Source organism: Symphalangus syndactylus, chromosome 20 (assembly GCF_028878055.3).
Source record: "Symphalangus syndactylus isolate Jambi chromosome 20, NHGRI_mSymSyn1-v2.1_pri, whole genome shotgun sequence".
NCBI lineage: Eukaryota > Metazoa > Chordata > Mammalia > Primates > Hylobatidae > Symphalangus > Symphalangus syndactylus.
Genome location: NC_072442.2, coordinates 15,617,045 through 15,631,484, shown reverse-complemented (window position 1 = coordinate 15,631,484; position 14,440 = coordinate 15,617,045). Strand labels below are relative to the sequence as shown.

General features: G+C 46.7%; 1 protein-coding gene across 20 annotated transcripts in view; it reads left to right on the top strand.

Annotated features, from left to right (window-relative positions):
• TEX14 (testis expressed 14, intercellular bridge forming factor) overlaps positions 1-14,440 on the top strand; it is a 103,354-nt gene that overhangs the window by 46,064 nt on the left and 42,850 nt on the right. For 16 of the 20 annotated variants that reach the window (XM_063628481.1, XM_063628480.1, XM_063628477.1 and 13 more), the window contains 4 exons: positions 5,734-5,885; positions 8,265-8,455; positions 8,897-9,047; positions 12,172-12,962. In XM_063628481.1, coding sequence (XP_063484551.1) covers positions 5,734-5,885; positions 8,265-8,455; positions 8,897-9,047; positions 12,172-12,962 — 1,285 coding nt within the window. The remainder of the gene's footprint in view (positions 1-5,733; positions 5,886-8,264; positions 8,456-8,896; positions 9,048-12,171; positions 12,963-14,440) is intronic. The other 4 variants (XM_063628487.1, XM_063628484.1, XM_063628483.1 and 1 more) reach the window with 1 other exon arrangement.

The window sequence follows — 14,440 nt, the reverse complement described above, 5'->3', positions numbered from 1 at the left end:
CCACCACACCTGGCTAATTTTTGTGTTTTTAGTAGAGATGCAGTTTCACCATGTTGGCCAGGCTGGTCTCGAACTCCCGACCTCAGGTGATTCGCCCACTTCGGCCTCCCAAAGTGCTAGGATTACAGGTGTGAGCCACTGCGCCCGGCCCTTTGAGTGGCTTTTAACACAACAAGGTGTATTTCTCACATTGCAATCCAGTGTGTGTTGGAGGCAGGGACAGTGTTCCCTGTCACTCCAATCTGTAGCTTCACCACCTTTCAGGCCTTGATCCCCCACTGCATTCTTTGCACTGCCAGTCAGCAAGCAAGAAAGAACATGGAGGGGACACAGTGGGGTTTGGGGCCAGTCTGAAATGGGTATGTTACTGCCTCCCACTTTGCAGTGGCCAGAGCCCAGTTACCTTCTACTGGAGGGAAGCTGAGCTGTGCCTTACCTGTGCATCCCGGAAGGAGGGAAGGTGATGGGTGCTGATGAGCCTAATGGTCTGTCACACCTCCTACATCTGGGCCAGGCACTGGCCTGGATACACATGGAGGGCATTCTCTGCCCTCAAGGGGCTCAGCACAGTGAGAGAGGCAGTCAAAATTCAGGAGTTGGTAAGTGGGCTTAGTTTCCTGTTGGCAAGAGTCAAAGTCTTCCTGAGAGCCCACAAGCTTTGAGAGGCAGAGGCTCTCCCCTGCACTTCCTTACTGCCATCCACACCTCTGAGCCTTTGGGCCAGTATTGGTTCTGCTCTTCTGTGAGGCCTCAGCCACTGGACAGACCCCTTGCCTAGACCCACCTACTTCCTCTTACCCTTGTCTGCCATCTACCCATCACTGATGCTTTGTTTCTGGTCTCTCACCAGATCTTTGCTTGTCACATACTCTGTAACTTCTCTCAAAGATGAAAAGCTCCACGAGGCAGGGATTTCTGTTTTATTTACTGCTATATCTCAAATACCCAGAACAGGCCTTTTCATATGTGCACTCAGCATATGTTTTTTGAACAAATGAAACAAAAAGGCTCTCACTTCCCCAGACCTGGAGTGCCTTTGTCCCTCTGCATGGAGAGGAGGCAGAGGTCAGGTCGTGCTTGGCCTTGTGGGCCCTGGTGAGGAGTTTGAATTTTATCTTAAGAACACTGGGATGCTGTGTTCTTAGGGTAGGCATTTTTGAGCAGTATAGGGTCATGGATGATTTGTAGGTTAAGATCCTTCCTCTAGGCCGGGCATGGTGGCTCATGCCTGTAATTCCAGCACTTTAGGAGGCTGAGGTGTGTGGATCACCTGAGGTTGGGAGTTCGAGACCAGCCTGACCAACATGGAGAAACCCCATCTCTACTAAAAATACAAAATTAGCCAGGCGTGGTGGCGCATGTCTGTAATCCCGCTACTCGGGAGGCTGAGGTAAGAGAATCTCTTGAACCCGGGAGGCAGAGGTTGCAGTGAGCCGAGATCGCACCATTGCACTCCAGCCTGGTCAACAAGAGTGAAACTCGGTCTCAGCACTTTTGGTGGATCACGACGTCAGGAAATCGAGACCATCCTGGCTAACACAGTGAAACCCCGTCTCTACTAAAAATACAAAAAATTAGCCAGGCATGGTGGCAGGCACCTGTAGTCCCGGCTACTCGGGAAGCTGAGGCAGGAGAATGGCATGAACCCGGGAGGCGGAGCTTGCAGTGAGCCAAGATCACGCCACTGCACTCCAGCCTGGGCAACAGAGCGAGACTCTGTCTCAAGAAAAAAAGCAGGGGAGCCATTAGGGTATAACTGGAGCCATGGCACTTTTCTAGATGGGAACAGGCAGAGGCCAGATAACTGTCACTAGTTGAACTGCTCAGCTTCACATCTGGTCCATTTTTAATCTGAGTTAAAAGCTTTCAGGGTCTCCTTATGGCCTGCAAGATTAAGTCCAGACCCTTTTTCAGGGAGCAGAAGCCTCCCCAAGTGAGGCTCCACCCGTAGTGTCAGTCTCCTAACTGCCCCGCTCCCTCCTGACCATTTGAAGGCACTTTTACTACACTGCTCTCTGCATCTGGAATACCTGGCACATGCCAATTTAGCCTTTTAAAGTCACTTCAGACAGTCTCCCAACACTCTCTGTGAAATCTATACTGATGCCCTCATCCCCTGAGGCACTTTGCATATTCCTCTCCTCACATGTGTCACGCAAATGTACCACAGTCATTTCTATACAAGTCTGTCTGCCCCACCAGATGGGGAGTTCATCACCAGCTCTGGGCCTGCCACTTGTGGTAAGTGCTCAGTAAATATTTTTTATTTTTTTGAGACAAGATCTTGCTCTATCACCCAGGCTGGAGTGCAGTGGCATGATCTCGGCTCACTGCAACCTCCCAGTGTCAAGCGATCTTCCTACCTTAGCTTCCTGAGTAGCTGGGACTACAGGCACATGCCACCACATCCAGCTAATTTTTGTATTTTTTTTTTTTTTTCTGAGATGGAGTCTCGCTCTGTTGCCTAGGCTGGAGTGCAGTGGCGCGATCTCGGCTCACTACAAGCTCCGCCTCCTGGGTTCTCGCCATTCTCCTGCCTCAGCCTCCCAAGTAGCCAGGACTACAGGCACCCGCCACCACGCCCGGCTAATTTTTTTGTATTTTTAGTAGAGACGGGGTTTCACCATGTTAGCCAGGATGGTCTCGAACTCCTGACCTTGTGATCCACCTGCCTCAGCCTCCCAAAGTGCTGGGATTACAGGTGTGAGCCACTGCGCCCGGCCAATTTTTTTATTTTTTATAGAGATAAGGTCACGCCGTGTTGCCCAGGCTGGAGTTGAACTCCTGGACTCGTGGTCTGCCCAACCTGGCCTCCCAAAGTGCTTGGATTACAAGTGTGAGCCACCACACCCAGCCTTCTTTTCTAGGGGTGGGGGACACAGGATCTCTCTCTTTTGCCCAGGCGATAGTACAGTGGCTCACTACAATCTCAATCTCCTGGGCTCAGGCAATCCTCTTGCCTCGGCCTCCTAAAGTACTGGGGTTACAGGCATGAGCCACTACGGCTGGCCGGTAAATGTTTCCTAAATGATTGGATGATCTAGTTGAAGGAAAAGCTTGAAATGGTTCAGAGCAGGGTTGACCTCTCTGGCTGTGTTCAGGAGCAGTGGAAGCAAAAGGGTGTGCACTTTTGACAGTGATGGATCGCCATCTGCTGTTGAGAGAAAGGTACCGCAGTTTATTCTCCTTTTGCTCACCAATAGAAATGTGAATCCTAGCCTGAAATGGAGCTTTGGAGATGGCCCAGCCCAATGCTGTCCTTATATAGTTGAGGAAACTGAGGCACCCAGGGGTGAAGCAATGGTGTGAAGTTATCCAACTGATTGGTTAGAGACACAGATGGGGCCAAACCAGATGGTAGAGGATGTCTCCAGGATATAGGGGCAGGATGGATTGGAGGTTGACAGGAACACCAGCCAGGAGACCATGAGACAGGGCCTAGTGGTGACCATGAAGCCAAATGGGAGGGAATAAAATGAAATGCATGGAGTTGCTGGGGTCAACAACTGGCCAAGTGAGGGGGTAGAAGGTAACCAAGGGTCTGTGAATATCTAGGAATGACCTCAGGATGGAACTTCAGGTAGAAGTGTTAGAAATGTCAGTCAGCAAGCCATTGCAGGTGTAACAACATACCCTTCTTTGAAAGCTGATAACATGAGTTGATTATTCACCAACCCAAAATACCTTCAATCCCACATTTATTTTTGGTAACACTCTACTAGGGCATATCAGTTTGTTGAATGTCATTGTCAAGGATAGCATTCCATCTCTTGGTATAAAAGTGATACAGCAGTTTCTCCTACCCTTCAGCTCCTTCCTTTTTTTTTTTTTTGAGACAGAGTCTTGCTCTGTAGCCCAGTCTGGAATGCAGTGGTGCGATCTCGGCTCACAGCAAACTCTGCCTCCCGGATTCAAGCAATTCTGCCTCAGCCTCCTGAGTAGCTGGGATTACAGGCATGTGCCACCATGCCCAGCTAATTTTTGTGTTTTTAGTAGAGATGGGGTTTCGCCATGTTGGCCAGGCTGGTCTTGAATTCCTGACCTCAAGTGATGCACCCGCCTCGGCCTCCTAAAGTGCTGGGATTACAGGCATGAGCCACTGCTCCTGGCCCATTTTTTTTTTTTTTTTTTTTTTGAGACGGAATCTCACTCTGTTACCCAGGCTGGAGTAGTGCAGTGGCTCAGTCTTGGCTCACTGCAACCTCTGCCTCCTGGGTTCAATATATAATTATTTATGTATTAGATTTGTATGCATATCCACACTGTTCACACTATACTAGGCCATAGGTGACTTTTCAGCAATATAACTAAAGTCAATACTAGCTTTTTCACCTTCATGACTTCATGAACTCACTGCCCAAATCCAAAGATTTGCTGGAAGAAACTTTATTTAGGGAAGTTTGCTCAAAGTCTGAGAAGCCCATCTCATCCTCTAAAATCTATCCTTTTTCCAGACCAACAAAAAACTTGCTGTCACTTGCTTTTTAAAAACTTAATTCTTAATTATCAACTGCCGGTCATTAAGTCTTGACTGAATGCCTCCCATAATATTCATACTAATTCTTGACATGAAAGAGCGCTTTATGGCTCACCCAAGTGTTTTACATCCATGATCTCATTTGATTGTCATGACAGCTGTGGGCACAAGTCAGTGCTGAGTTTACCCTGAGGACTCTTGCTGGGCCAGAAGACATTTAGGATGCTCTGACTTAGCTCTTAAGGAGTCTGGTTGGGAAGAGTTATTTAAGCATATGAGTGAACCCTTGAGTGCTAAACTGAGAGGGCACATTCCCAAAATGGCAGGAGTTCAGAAAGGAAATAATCATGAGGAGTTGGGGAAGTCCCAGATGGCTTTGATAAAGCAAATGGGGGTTGAGAGGGCGCTTGAAAGAGTTTACATTCATATATTCAACAGCAAGCATCAAGGCCCTGGTGTAAGCCCAGAAGTACAGTGATATAAAGGCAGATGAGTTGCCTACTCTCATGGAGCTGACTCTTTAGAATGGAGGGGAGACAGATAATAAACTAAATGAACACAAATTCAGATAATAAGTGCTCTGAAACCAATAAAACAGGACTACTTTAGATTAGGCAGTCAGGGAGGGCCTCCTTGAGGAAGTGACTTTCAGACAAATATCTCAGTCACAAAAAGTAGCTAGTCACTCTAGGATCTGTGGGCAGGGCATGCCTGGCAGAAGCTGCCAGTACAAAGACTTGAAGGGTTAATTTGCTGAGGAACATGAGGTATGTTGGAGGAACTGAAAGAAGGCCCCTGTGACTTGAGTGGAGTGGGTGAGCAGTAGAGTTGCCACATGAAGTGGGGGAGAGGGCCCAGGTGGAATAGTAAGGAATTGCAGGTGTTGGAACAGCTCTGAAGCAGTGTGGATTAGCTCATTGTCTAGCTAGGTTTCCAGGAACTCAAAAGAGGTTGTCAGCAAAGTTTTCACAAATGTAGTACGTTGATTAAAAGACCCACAAGCCTGGCCAACATGGCGAAACCTCGTCTCTACTAAAATAAAAAAATTAGCTGGGCCTGGTGACACACACCTGTAATCCTAGCTACTTGGGAGGCTGAGGCAGGAGAATCTCCTGAACCCGGGAGGTGGCAGAGGTTGCAGTGAGCTGAGATCACACTGCTGCTCTCCAGCCTGGGTGATGGCAAAACTCTGAATGAATGAATGAATGAAAGACCCTTTAAGGCATGAGCCCTGACTTGTGAGTTTCCTTCCGTAGCAAGGACGGAGGTGTACAGAGGGACCTGACTCGAGTGCCCCTTCCTATGCAGCTATACAACTGGGCCGCACCAGAAGTGATCCTACAGAAGGCAGCCACAGTGAAGTCAGACATCTACAGCTTTTCTATGATCATGCAGGAGATTTTAACAGGTAGATCAAGATCATTAATGGTTGACCAAAGTCCCTATTCTTAGGTTGTATTTTTCTTCCCCCACAGGAGTTACTGACTTTTATGAAAATAGAAGACTTATTAAAAAGAGACTTCTTGCCTGGGAGCAGTGGCTCACACCTGTAATCCCAGCACTTTGGGAGGCTGAGGCGGGTGGATCACCTGAGGTCAGCAGTGCAAAACCAGCCTGGCCAACATGGTGAAACCCTGTCTCTACTAAAAATACAAAAATTAGCTGGGCGTGGTGGCACGTGCCTGTAGTCCCAGCTACTTGGGAGGCTGAGGCAGGAGAATCACTTGAACCTGGGAGGCAGAGGTTGCAGTGAGGCGAGATAGCACCACTGCACTCCAGCCTGGGTGACAGAGTGAGACTCTGTCTCGAAAGAAAAAAAAAAAAAAAGACTCAGCAAAGCCCACCCATCTGCTTGTCAGTGATAATGCATTTAATCCAAACTAAAAAATTTTTTTTTTAATTTTTATTATTTTTATTTTTTATTTTTTTTGAGACAGAATCTTGCTCTGACACCCAGGCTGGAGTGCAGTGGCTCGATCTCGGTTTACTGCAACCTCTGCCTCCCGCGTCCAAGCAATTCTTCTGCCTCAGCCTCCGGAGTAGCTGGGACTACAGGTGCACACCACCATGCCCAACTAATTTTTGTATTTTTAGTAGAGACGAGGTTTCACCATGTTGGCCAGGCTAGTCTCAATCGCTTGACCTTGTAATCCACCCACCTCGGCCTCCCGAAGTGTGGGGATTACAGGTGTGAGCCACCATGCCCAGCCAAAGCAAACTTTTTAACTTGAATATTGGTACCAGTACTTATGATCTATGTGCGGTATCCCTTGAGAACTTGTAAATTAGGGGGAAAGACTAGCCTCTGAGAAGTAAACTATGAAACACACCCTGTGTCCATTAGATGTATAAACAGTGTCACTTGAAAGAAATGGATGTACTTCCAAATCCACTGCTCTGATGTGGAGAAAGTGGTCATATATCTGAAGATGGAAGGAATCCTTCAAGAGAGAGACATACACACACACACACACACACAGTAAAATCACATTCATTAAGGGCTGCTTTTTTTTTTTTTTTTTTGATGGAATTTCACTCTTGCTCAGGCTGGAGTGCAGTGGTGGGATCTTGGCTCACTGCAACTTCTGCCTCCTGGGTTCAAGCGATTCTTCTGCCTCAGCCTCCCAAGTAACTGGGACTACAGGCGTGTGCCACCATGCCCGGCTAATTTTTTCTATTTTTAGTACAGACGGGGTTTCACCATGTTAGCCAGGTTGGTCTGGATCTCCTGACCTCCTGATCCACCCACCTTGGCCTCCCAAAGTGCTGGGAATACAGGCGTGAGCCAACGCGCAAGGCTTTTTTTTTTTTTTTTTAAGATGGAGTTTTACTGTGTTGCCCAGGCTGGAGTGCAGTGGCGTGATCTCGGCTCACTGCAACCTCCGCCTCCTGGGTTCAAGTGATTCTCCTGCCTCAGCCTCCCGAAGTAGCTGAGATTACATGTGCTCACCACCACACCCAGCTAATGTTTGTATTTTTAGTAGAGATGGGATTTCACTGTGTTGGCCAGGCTGGTTTCAACCTCTGACCTCAGGTGATCCACCCGCCTCTGCCTCCCAAAGTGCTAGGATTACAGGCGTGAGCCACTGCACCCGGCCAAGGGCTGCTTTTTTATGGTGTTTGCAGTCCCAGAGGCAAAATGACAATATACGTGAGATGAATATTGGGCTCCCTTGCCAGCGGGGAGCCCGTGTGTACATGTTGCTGACACTATTGTTTCCTATCTCTGTAGCAGTGATCTCCCTGGTAAATGGGTAAAGTGGCTTCTCACTTATGAATTGGCCTTCCAGGTAGTTTTTTTGTTTGTTTGTTTTTTGTTTTCTGTTTTTGTCACTAGGCTGGAGTGCGGTGGCGCAATCTCAGCTCACTACAACCTCTGCCTCCTGAGTTCAAGTGATTCTCCTGCCTTAGCCTCCTGAGTGGCTGGGATTACAGGCGCATGCCACCACGCCTGGCTAATTTTTGTATTTTTAGTAGAGAGGGGATTTCACCATGTTGGCCAGGACGGTCTCGATCTCTTGACCTTGTGATCCACCTGCCTCGGCCTCCCAAAGTGCTGGGATTACAGGTGTGAGGCACCACACCCGGCCCCTCCTGGTAGTTTTTCTACAGAGAGAAATTAATATATAAGGGAATGAATTGTTTCTAAAGTACAGTGGATTAGAAAAAAAAAAATAAAGGAGTTAAGTGACTTGCCTAAGGTTACCCAGCTTCATCTGATTTCTTTTCCCCTCACTCCACTCTCTGGTTTCCTAATTTACTCCTTTGTATGACTTTTTCCTTACAGATGACATACCCTGGAATGGCTTAGATGGCTCAGTTGTTAAAAAAGCCATAGTCTTGGGGAATTATTTAGAAGCTGATGTCAGGCTTCCGAAACCTTACTATGATATTGTTAAGTCAGGCATCCACGTCAAGCAGAAAGACCGAACTATGAACCTTCAAGATATCCAGTATTTTCTGAAGAATGACTTAAAGGCAAGCCCTGAAGTTGTTGGGAGTTTATTTCTGCTTACCTAACTCAGGAGAGTAGGAAGTTAGACACTAAGACAAAGCTAGAGACCAAGTTGTAAGAAATTTTGGAAATCCTCATTTTATTACACCATTTCTGTGTTCTTGAGAATAGCCTAACTGCTTAACTTGGTGAAAACAGCATGGAATTGAGGAGGGGAGCTAGGGAGGTTCAACACATATGCATAGTAGGGGCACTTTGTAGGCACTTAGTGGAGATTCAGTGAATGGTAGCTATTATTGCTTTTAAGGTATTGGCAATAACAATAAACTAGTTAATTAGGACTAAAGTCAGTCTACCCAACAGGAATAAGAGGGAGTTTATCAGATACTTAGATGGTTTCTAAAGCACCAATGACATTCAGGATGACTGAGACTATGTCCTTGACAATATTTCCTGTGTTACAGGATTTTACTGGAGCCCAGAGAACTCAACCAACCGAGAGCCCCAGAGTGCAGAGATATGGACTCTATCCCGATGTCAATGTCTATCTAGGACTGACTTCAGAACACCCCAGAGAGACCCCTGACATGGAAATCATAGAGCTAAAGGAAATGGGTATGGCCTTAATTCACAGGTTGTGTTACTTTGACACAGATGTGTTCTGAGAGTCACATGAGCTGCAACTAATTGACTCCTCTAAACTGTAGATGTAACTTGTTTGTTTGTTTTGTGAGATAAAGTCTAGCTCTTTTGCCCAGGCTGGAGTACAGTGGCATGATCTCAGCTCACTGCAACCTCCACTTCCTGGGTTCAAGTGATTCTCATGCCTCAGCCTCCTGAGTAGCTGGGATTACAGGCATGTGCCACCATGCCGGGCTAATTTTTTTTTTTTTTGAGATGGAATCTCGCTCTGTTGCCCAGGCTGGAGTGCAATGGCGGGGTCTCGGCTCATTGCAACCTCTGCCTCCCAGGTTCAAGCAATTCTCCTGCCTCAGCCTCCTGAGTAGCTGGGATGACAGGCCAGCCACCATGCCTGGCTAATTTTTGTATTTTTAGTAGAGACAGGGTTTCTCCATGTTGGCCAGGCTGGTCTCGAACTGCTGACCTCAGGTGATCTGCCTGCCTCGGCCTCCCAAAGTGCTAGGATTACAGATGTGAGCCACTGCGCCTGGCCTAATTTTTGTATTTTTAGTAGGGACGGGATTTTGCCATATTGGCCAGGCTGGTCTTGAACTCCTGGCCTCAAGTGATCTGCTTGTCTTGGCCTCCCAAAGTGCTCGGATTACAAGCATGAGCGCCACCGTGCCTGGCCACTGTAGATACAACTTATACTGGGAAAAGATGAATACCTTAGGAAAAAATAAAGATCCTTAAAATTATTAAGGTAAACTTTTGGGGCTCCATATATATACCTAACGTGGATCTAGAACTAAGTCATAATAATTGAGTTTATTTCTAGCATGATTACTCTTAAGCATTTATCTAATTGTTTCGCAAATAAAAATGCTCATTATGGAGAATTTGGAATAGTTTAAAGAAGAAAATTACCATTTTTTTTTAAGAGACAGGATCTTACTCTGTTGCCCAGACTGGAGTATGAGGCACAATTATACCTTACTGCAGCCTCCAATTCCTGGGCTCAAGCCTCTCGAGTACACAGGACTACAGGTACATGCCCCCATATCCTGCTAATTTTTTTTTAAGTTTTTTTTTTTCTTTTTCTTTTTCTTTTTTTTGAGACATGGTTTTACTCTGTTTCTCAGGTTGGAGTGCAGTGGTGCAATCATAGCTCACTGCAGCCTCAATCTCCCAGGCTCAAGTAATCCTCCTACCTTGGCCTCCCAAGTAGTTGGGACTACAGGTGTGTACTACCACACCTAGCTAATTCTTTTAATTTTTTTTTTTTTTTTTGAGATGGAGTCTCACTCTGTCACCAAGCTGGAGTGCAGTGGCGCGATCTTGGCTCATTTCAACCTCCGCCTCCCTGGTTTAAGCAATTCTCCTGCCTCAGCCTCCCAAGTAGCTGGGGTTACAGGCACACGCAACCATGCCCAGCTAATTTTTTGTATTTTTAGTAGAGACGGGGTTTCACCATGTTGGCCCGGATGGTCTCGATCTTCTGAACTCGTGATCCACCTGCCTCGGCCTCCCAAAGTGCTGGGATTGCAGGCGTGAGCCACTGTGCCCAGCCTAATTTTTTAAATTTTTAGTAGAGACAAAGTCTCACGATGTTGCCCAGGCTGGTCTTGAACTCCTGAAGTCAAGCAGTTCTCCCACCTGGTCCTCCCAAAGTGCTGAGATTGCAGGCATGAGCCACCACACCTGGCCTAAGAAAGTTTTTTTTTTTTTTTAGAGATGAGGTCTCATTATGTTGCCCAGGTTGGTCTTGAACTCCTGGCCTCAAGTGGTCCTCCCACTTCAGCCTCCCAAAGCACTTGGAATACAGGTATGAGCCACTTTGCCCAACCAGTTTTACTATATTTTAGTACATTTGAAAACCTTAGAATTTAGAACTGGAAAGGACCTTGCAGTCATCAGGCTTAATGCCTTCATATTACAGATGAGAAAACTACAGTTCAGAGAGGTTGTAACCTGCTCAGGATCACAGAGAACTTGTTATAGAACCGGAACCCAGGCCTTCCAATTCCAGCCAAAGGATCATTCACTCCGACTCTCCTTCAGCAGTGCTGGAGGCCTCCAGAGTGGCCCTGTAACCTCATTACTTTGGCTGCTTCATCCCATTCTCTGCAAGCTGTACACCTGTAAACCAGGGGTGGTGGGTGGTCAATCCTAGCATTATTTTTTAAGTTTTTTCATTACTCCCGTAATGTAAGGCTCCTTGGGTGGTACCTAGGCTACTTTTTTTTTTTTTTTGAGACAGTTTCACTCTTTTTGCCCAGACTGGAGTGCAATGGCACAATCTCGGCTTACTGCAACCTCTGTCTCCCAGGTTCAAGTGATTCTCCTGCCTCAGCCTCCCAAGAAGCTGAGACTACAGGCATGCACCACCATGCCTGGCTAATTTTTTGTATTTAGTAGAGATGGGGTTTCACCATGTTGGTCAGGCTGGTCTCGAACTCCTGACCTCAAGTGATCCACCCGCCTTGACCTCCCAAAGTGTTGGGATTACAGGCGTGAACCACCACTCCTGGCCCTAGGCTACTTTTATCAGATGCTCACCAAGAGCATAACTTTAACTGAGAAATAGTCAAACTCTTTTGTGTGAAAAGAAGGCTATGAATGTGGTCCTTAAGATTCAGTGGAGCTGGGCACGGTGGCTCACACCTGTAATCCCAGCACTTTGGGAGAGTGAGACGGGAGGATCACTTAAAGCCAGGAGTTTGAGAGCAACCCGGGCAACATAGCAAGACCCCATCTCTATAAAACAAAACAAAACAAGATTCAGGGGCCTATAATTTGCATGTCCTGACAGTTATTCGTGTTTGGACACACAATAAAGCTTAGAATATTTCCTCCATGGCTAGACCCCTGCCCTGACAACACTTTCGGCCTCATTCCATGTCAAAATAGGAGCTTTCGCCTAGGTGACACATACTCCCTCACCCTTTGTGAGTGTATCCAGTAGTCTTTCACAACTGAGAAGGGGGTGGGAAAATAAAAAGCTTTTTTTTTTTTTTTTTTTTTTTTTGACAATCTGTGCTTCTTGAACAAGCCAAGGCTGCTTAGCTGCCAAATATGTTCATTTTAATGAGTTGCATTTTGCTGTTTTTTTCAATAGGCAGTCAACCTCATTCACCAAGGGTTCACTCTTTATTCACCGAGGGGACACTAGATCCTCAGGCCCCAGATCCATGTCTGATGGCCAGGGAGACTCAGAATCAAGATGCTCCTTGCCCTGCTCCATTTATGGCAGAAGAGGCCAGCAGCCCCAGCACAGGTCAGCCAAGCCTCTGCAGTTTCGAAATCAACGAGATCTACTCAGGCTCCTTGACTTTGGAAGATGACATAGAAGAGCCTCCAGGAGCTGCTTCATCTTTGGAGGCAGATGGACCTAACCAGGTAGATGAACTGAAATCCATGGAAGAAGAGCTGAATAAGATGGAGAGAGAGGCGTGTTGTTTTTGCAGTGAGGATGAGAGCTCTTCAAAAGCTGAGACAGAGTACTCTTTTGAGGACTGGGACTGGCAAAGTGGTTCACTCAGTTCACTCAGCCTTCCCGAGTCAATCAGAGAAGCCAAGAGCAATTTGAAGAACAGGTCCAGGGCTGAGGAGTATCTCATCAGTAAGTGTGTGCTGGATCTAAAGATTATGCAGACAATAATGCACGAGAACGATGATAGGCTGAGGAATATCGAGCAGATATTAGACGAAGTTGAGATGAAACAGAAGGAGCAGGAAGAGCGCATGTCTTTATGGACCACTTCAAGAGAGTTTACAAATGCCTACAAGTTACCTCTGGCCGTGGGCCCTCCATCTTTAAACTATATTCCTCCTATCCTACAGCTTTCAGGGGATCAGCAGCCAGACACCAGTGGCAACTGCCCAACCCTACCAAGATTTCCAAGAATGGTAAGAGACTTTCAAGGGGGACATTTTGGCAAAAGATCCAGGAAAAGAAATGGTTGTGGCTGGAAACCTTTCACCCAAGTCTCCAAAGTAAACACTGGGGATCAGTCAGAGATGAGCCATCAGGTAACCTAAGTGGGAGGAAGGGGCAGCCTAAGCAGGTCCCCAGGGCTGGGTTTGACATTGCCCCTAACCTATGTGGAGGGACTGACATATATATGCAACCGACTCATGCAAGCTCTTAGCTTTGGGAAATCAGTCCTCCATGATGGAATTCCAAGGTAGATACTCTCTGTTCAGACCCAACACACCGCCCATGTCCTTCTCTGTAAATTCGTATGTATCAAATTGAACCATATTAAATTGCTGTTTTATTAGTTAAAATGGTCAAGTATTGGCAATTTTGCATGGCTCAACTTAGTGAATAAAGTATCTTGGATAGGTATTAATCTCCATTCTAAGCTGCTATTCATTCATTCACTCATTCAACAAACATCTATAGAGCCAGAGGCTATCTAGACTCTGGGCTTTTTTTTTTTTTTGGAGACAGAGTTTCGCTCTTGTTGCCCAGGCTGGAGTGCAATGGCGCGAACTTGGCTCACCACAGCCTCCACCTCTGGGGTTCAAGTGATTCTCCTGCCTCAGCCTCCTGAGTAGTTGGGATTACAGTCATGTGCCACCATGCCTGGCTAATTTTGTATTTTTAATAGAGATGGGGTTTCTTCATGTTGGCTACCACTGGTCTCGAAATCCTGACCTCAGGTGATCTGCCCACCTCGGCCTCCCAAAGTGTTGGGATTACGGGCATGAGCCACCTCGCCTGGCCTAGACTCTGGGTTCTGGTGATGAATAAGCCACAAACTCTGCCTATAAGTAGCTCAGATACCAGCTGGGGACTGAGGGACCTGGTGGATCAAAGAAAACCCCTCAGAGGAGGCGAGCAGACACCATGGGAGCTGGCTAAGAGGTATAGCTTGCAGAGAGGCTCCTCCGTGAGTTTCCTTAAGGACAGGGCCGACATCTGACTCCTCCTGTGTCCCAGCACCTAGCATGGTGACCAGTACATAGAAGGAACTCAATAAATGGTCAGTGAAGGAATGAGGGGTTGAATGAATTAATGAATTTGAACAAGTTCACAGAGAGCTGGCTGCCTCTTGAATTTTAGAATTTTAGAGTTGGAAGATCCCTTAGACATGGATTAGCCCTGTCAATTTACAGAGTGTGAAGCTCAAGCCCAGTGATGTAAACTTCCTGAGGCCCAGCGATGTCAAGATGCGGGTGCGGTAGGAGAGGTCTGCCCCATTGGAAGGCGGATGTTATTACTGATATTATTTAGAATAGCTGGCCCATGGTGATAAAAAGCAGGCCAACTTTTACTGGGTTTTGTTACTGTTTTAAAATTCTCTGCTTAACAGTTATCCTCTTTTTTATTTTTTATTTTATTTATTTTGAGACAGGGTCTCACTGTGTTGCCCAGGCCA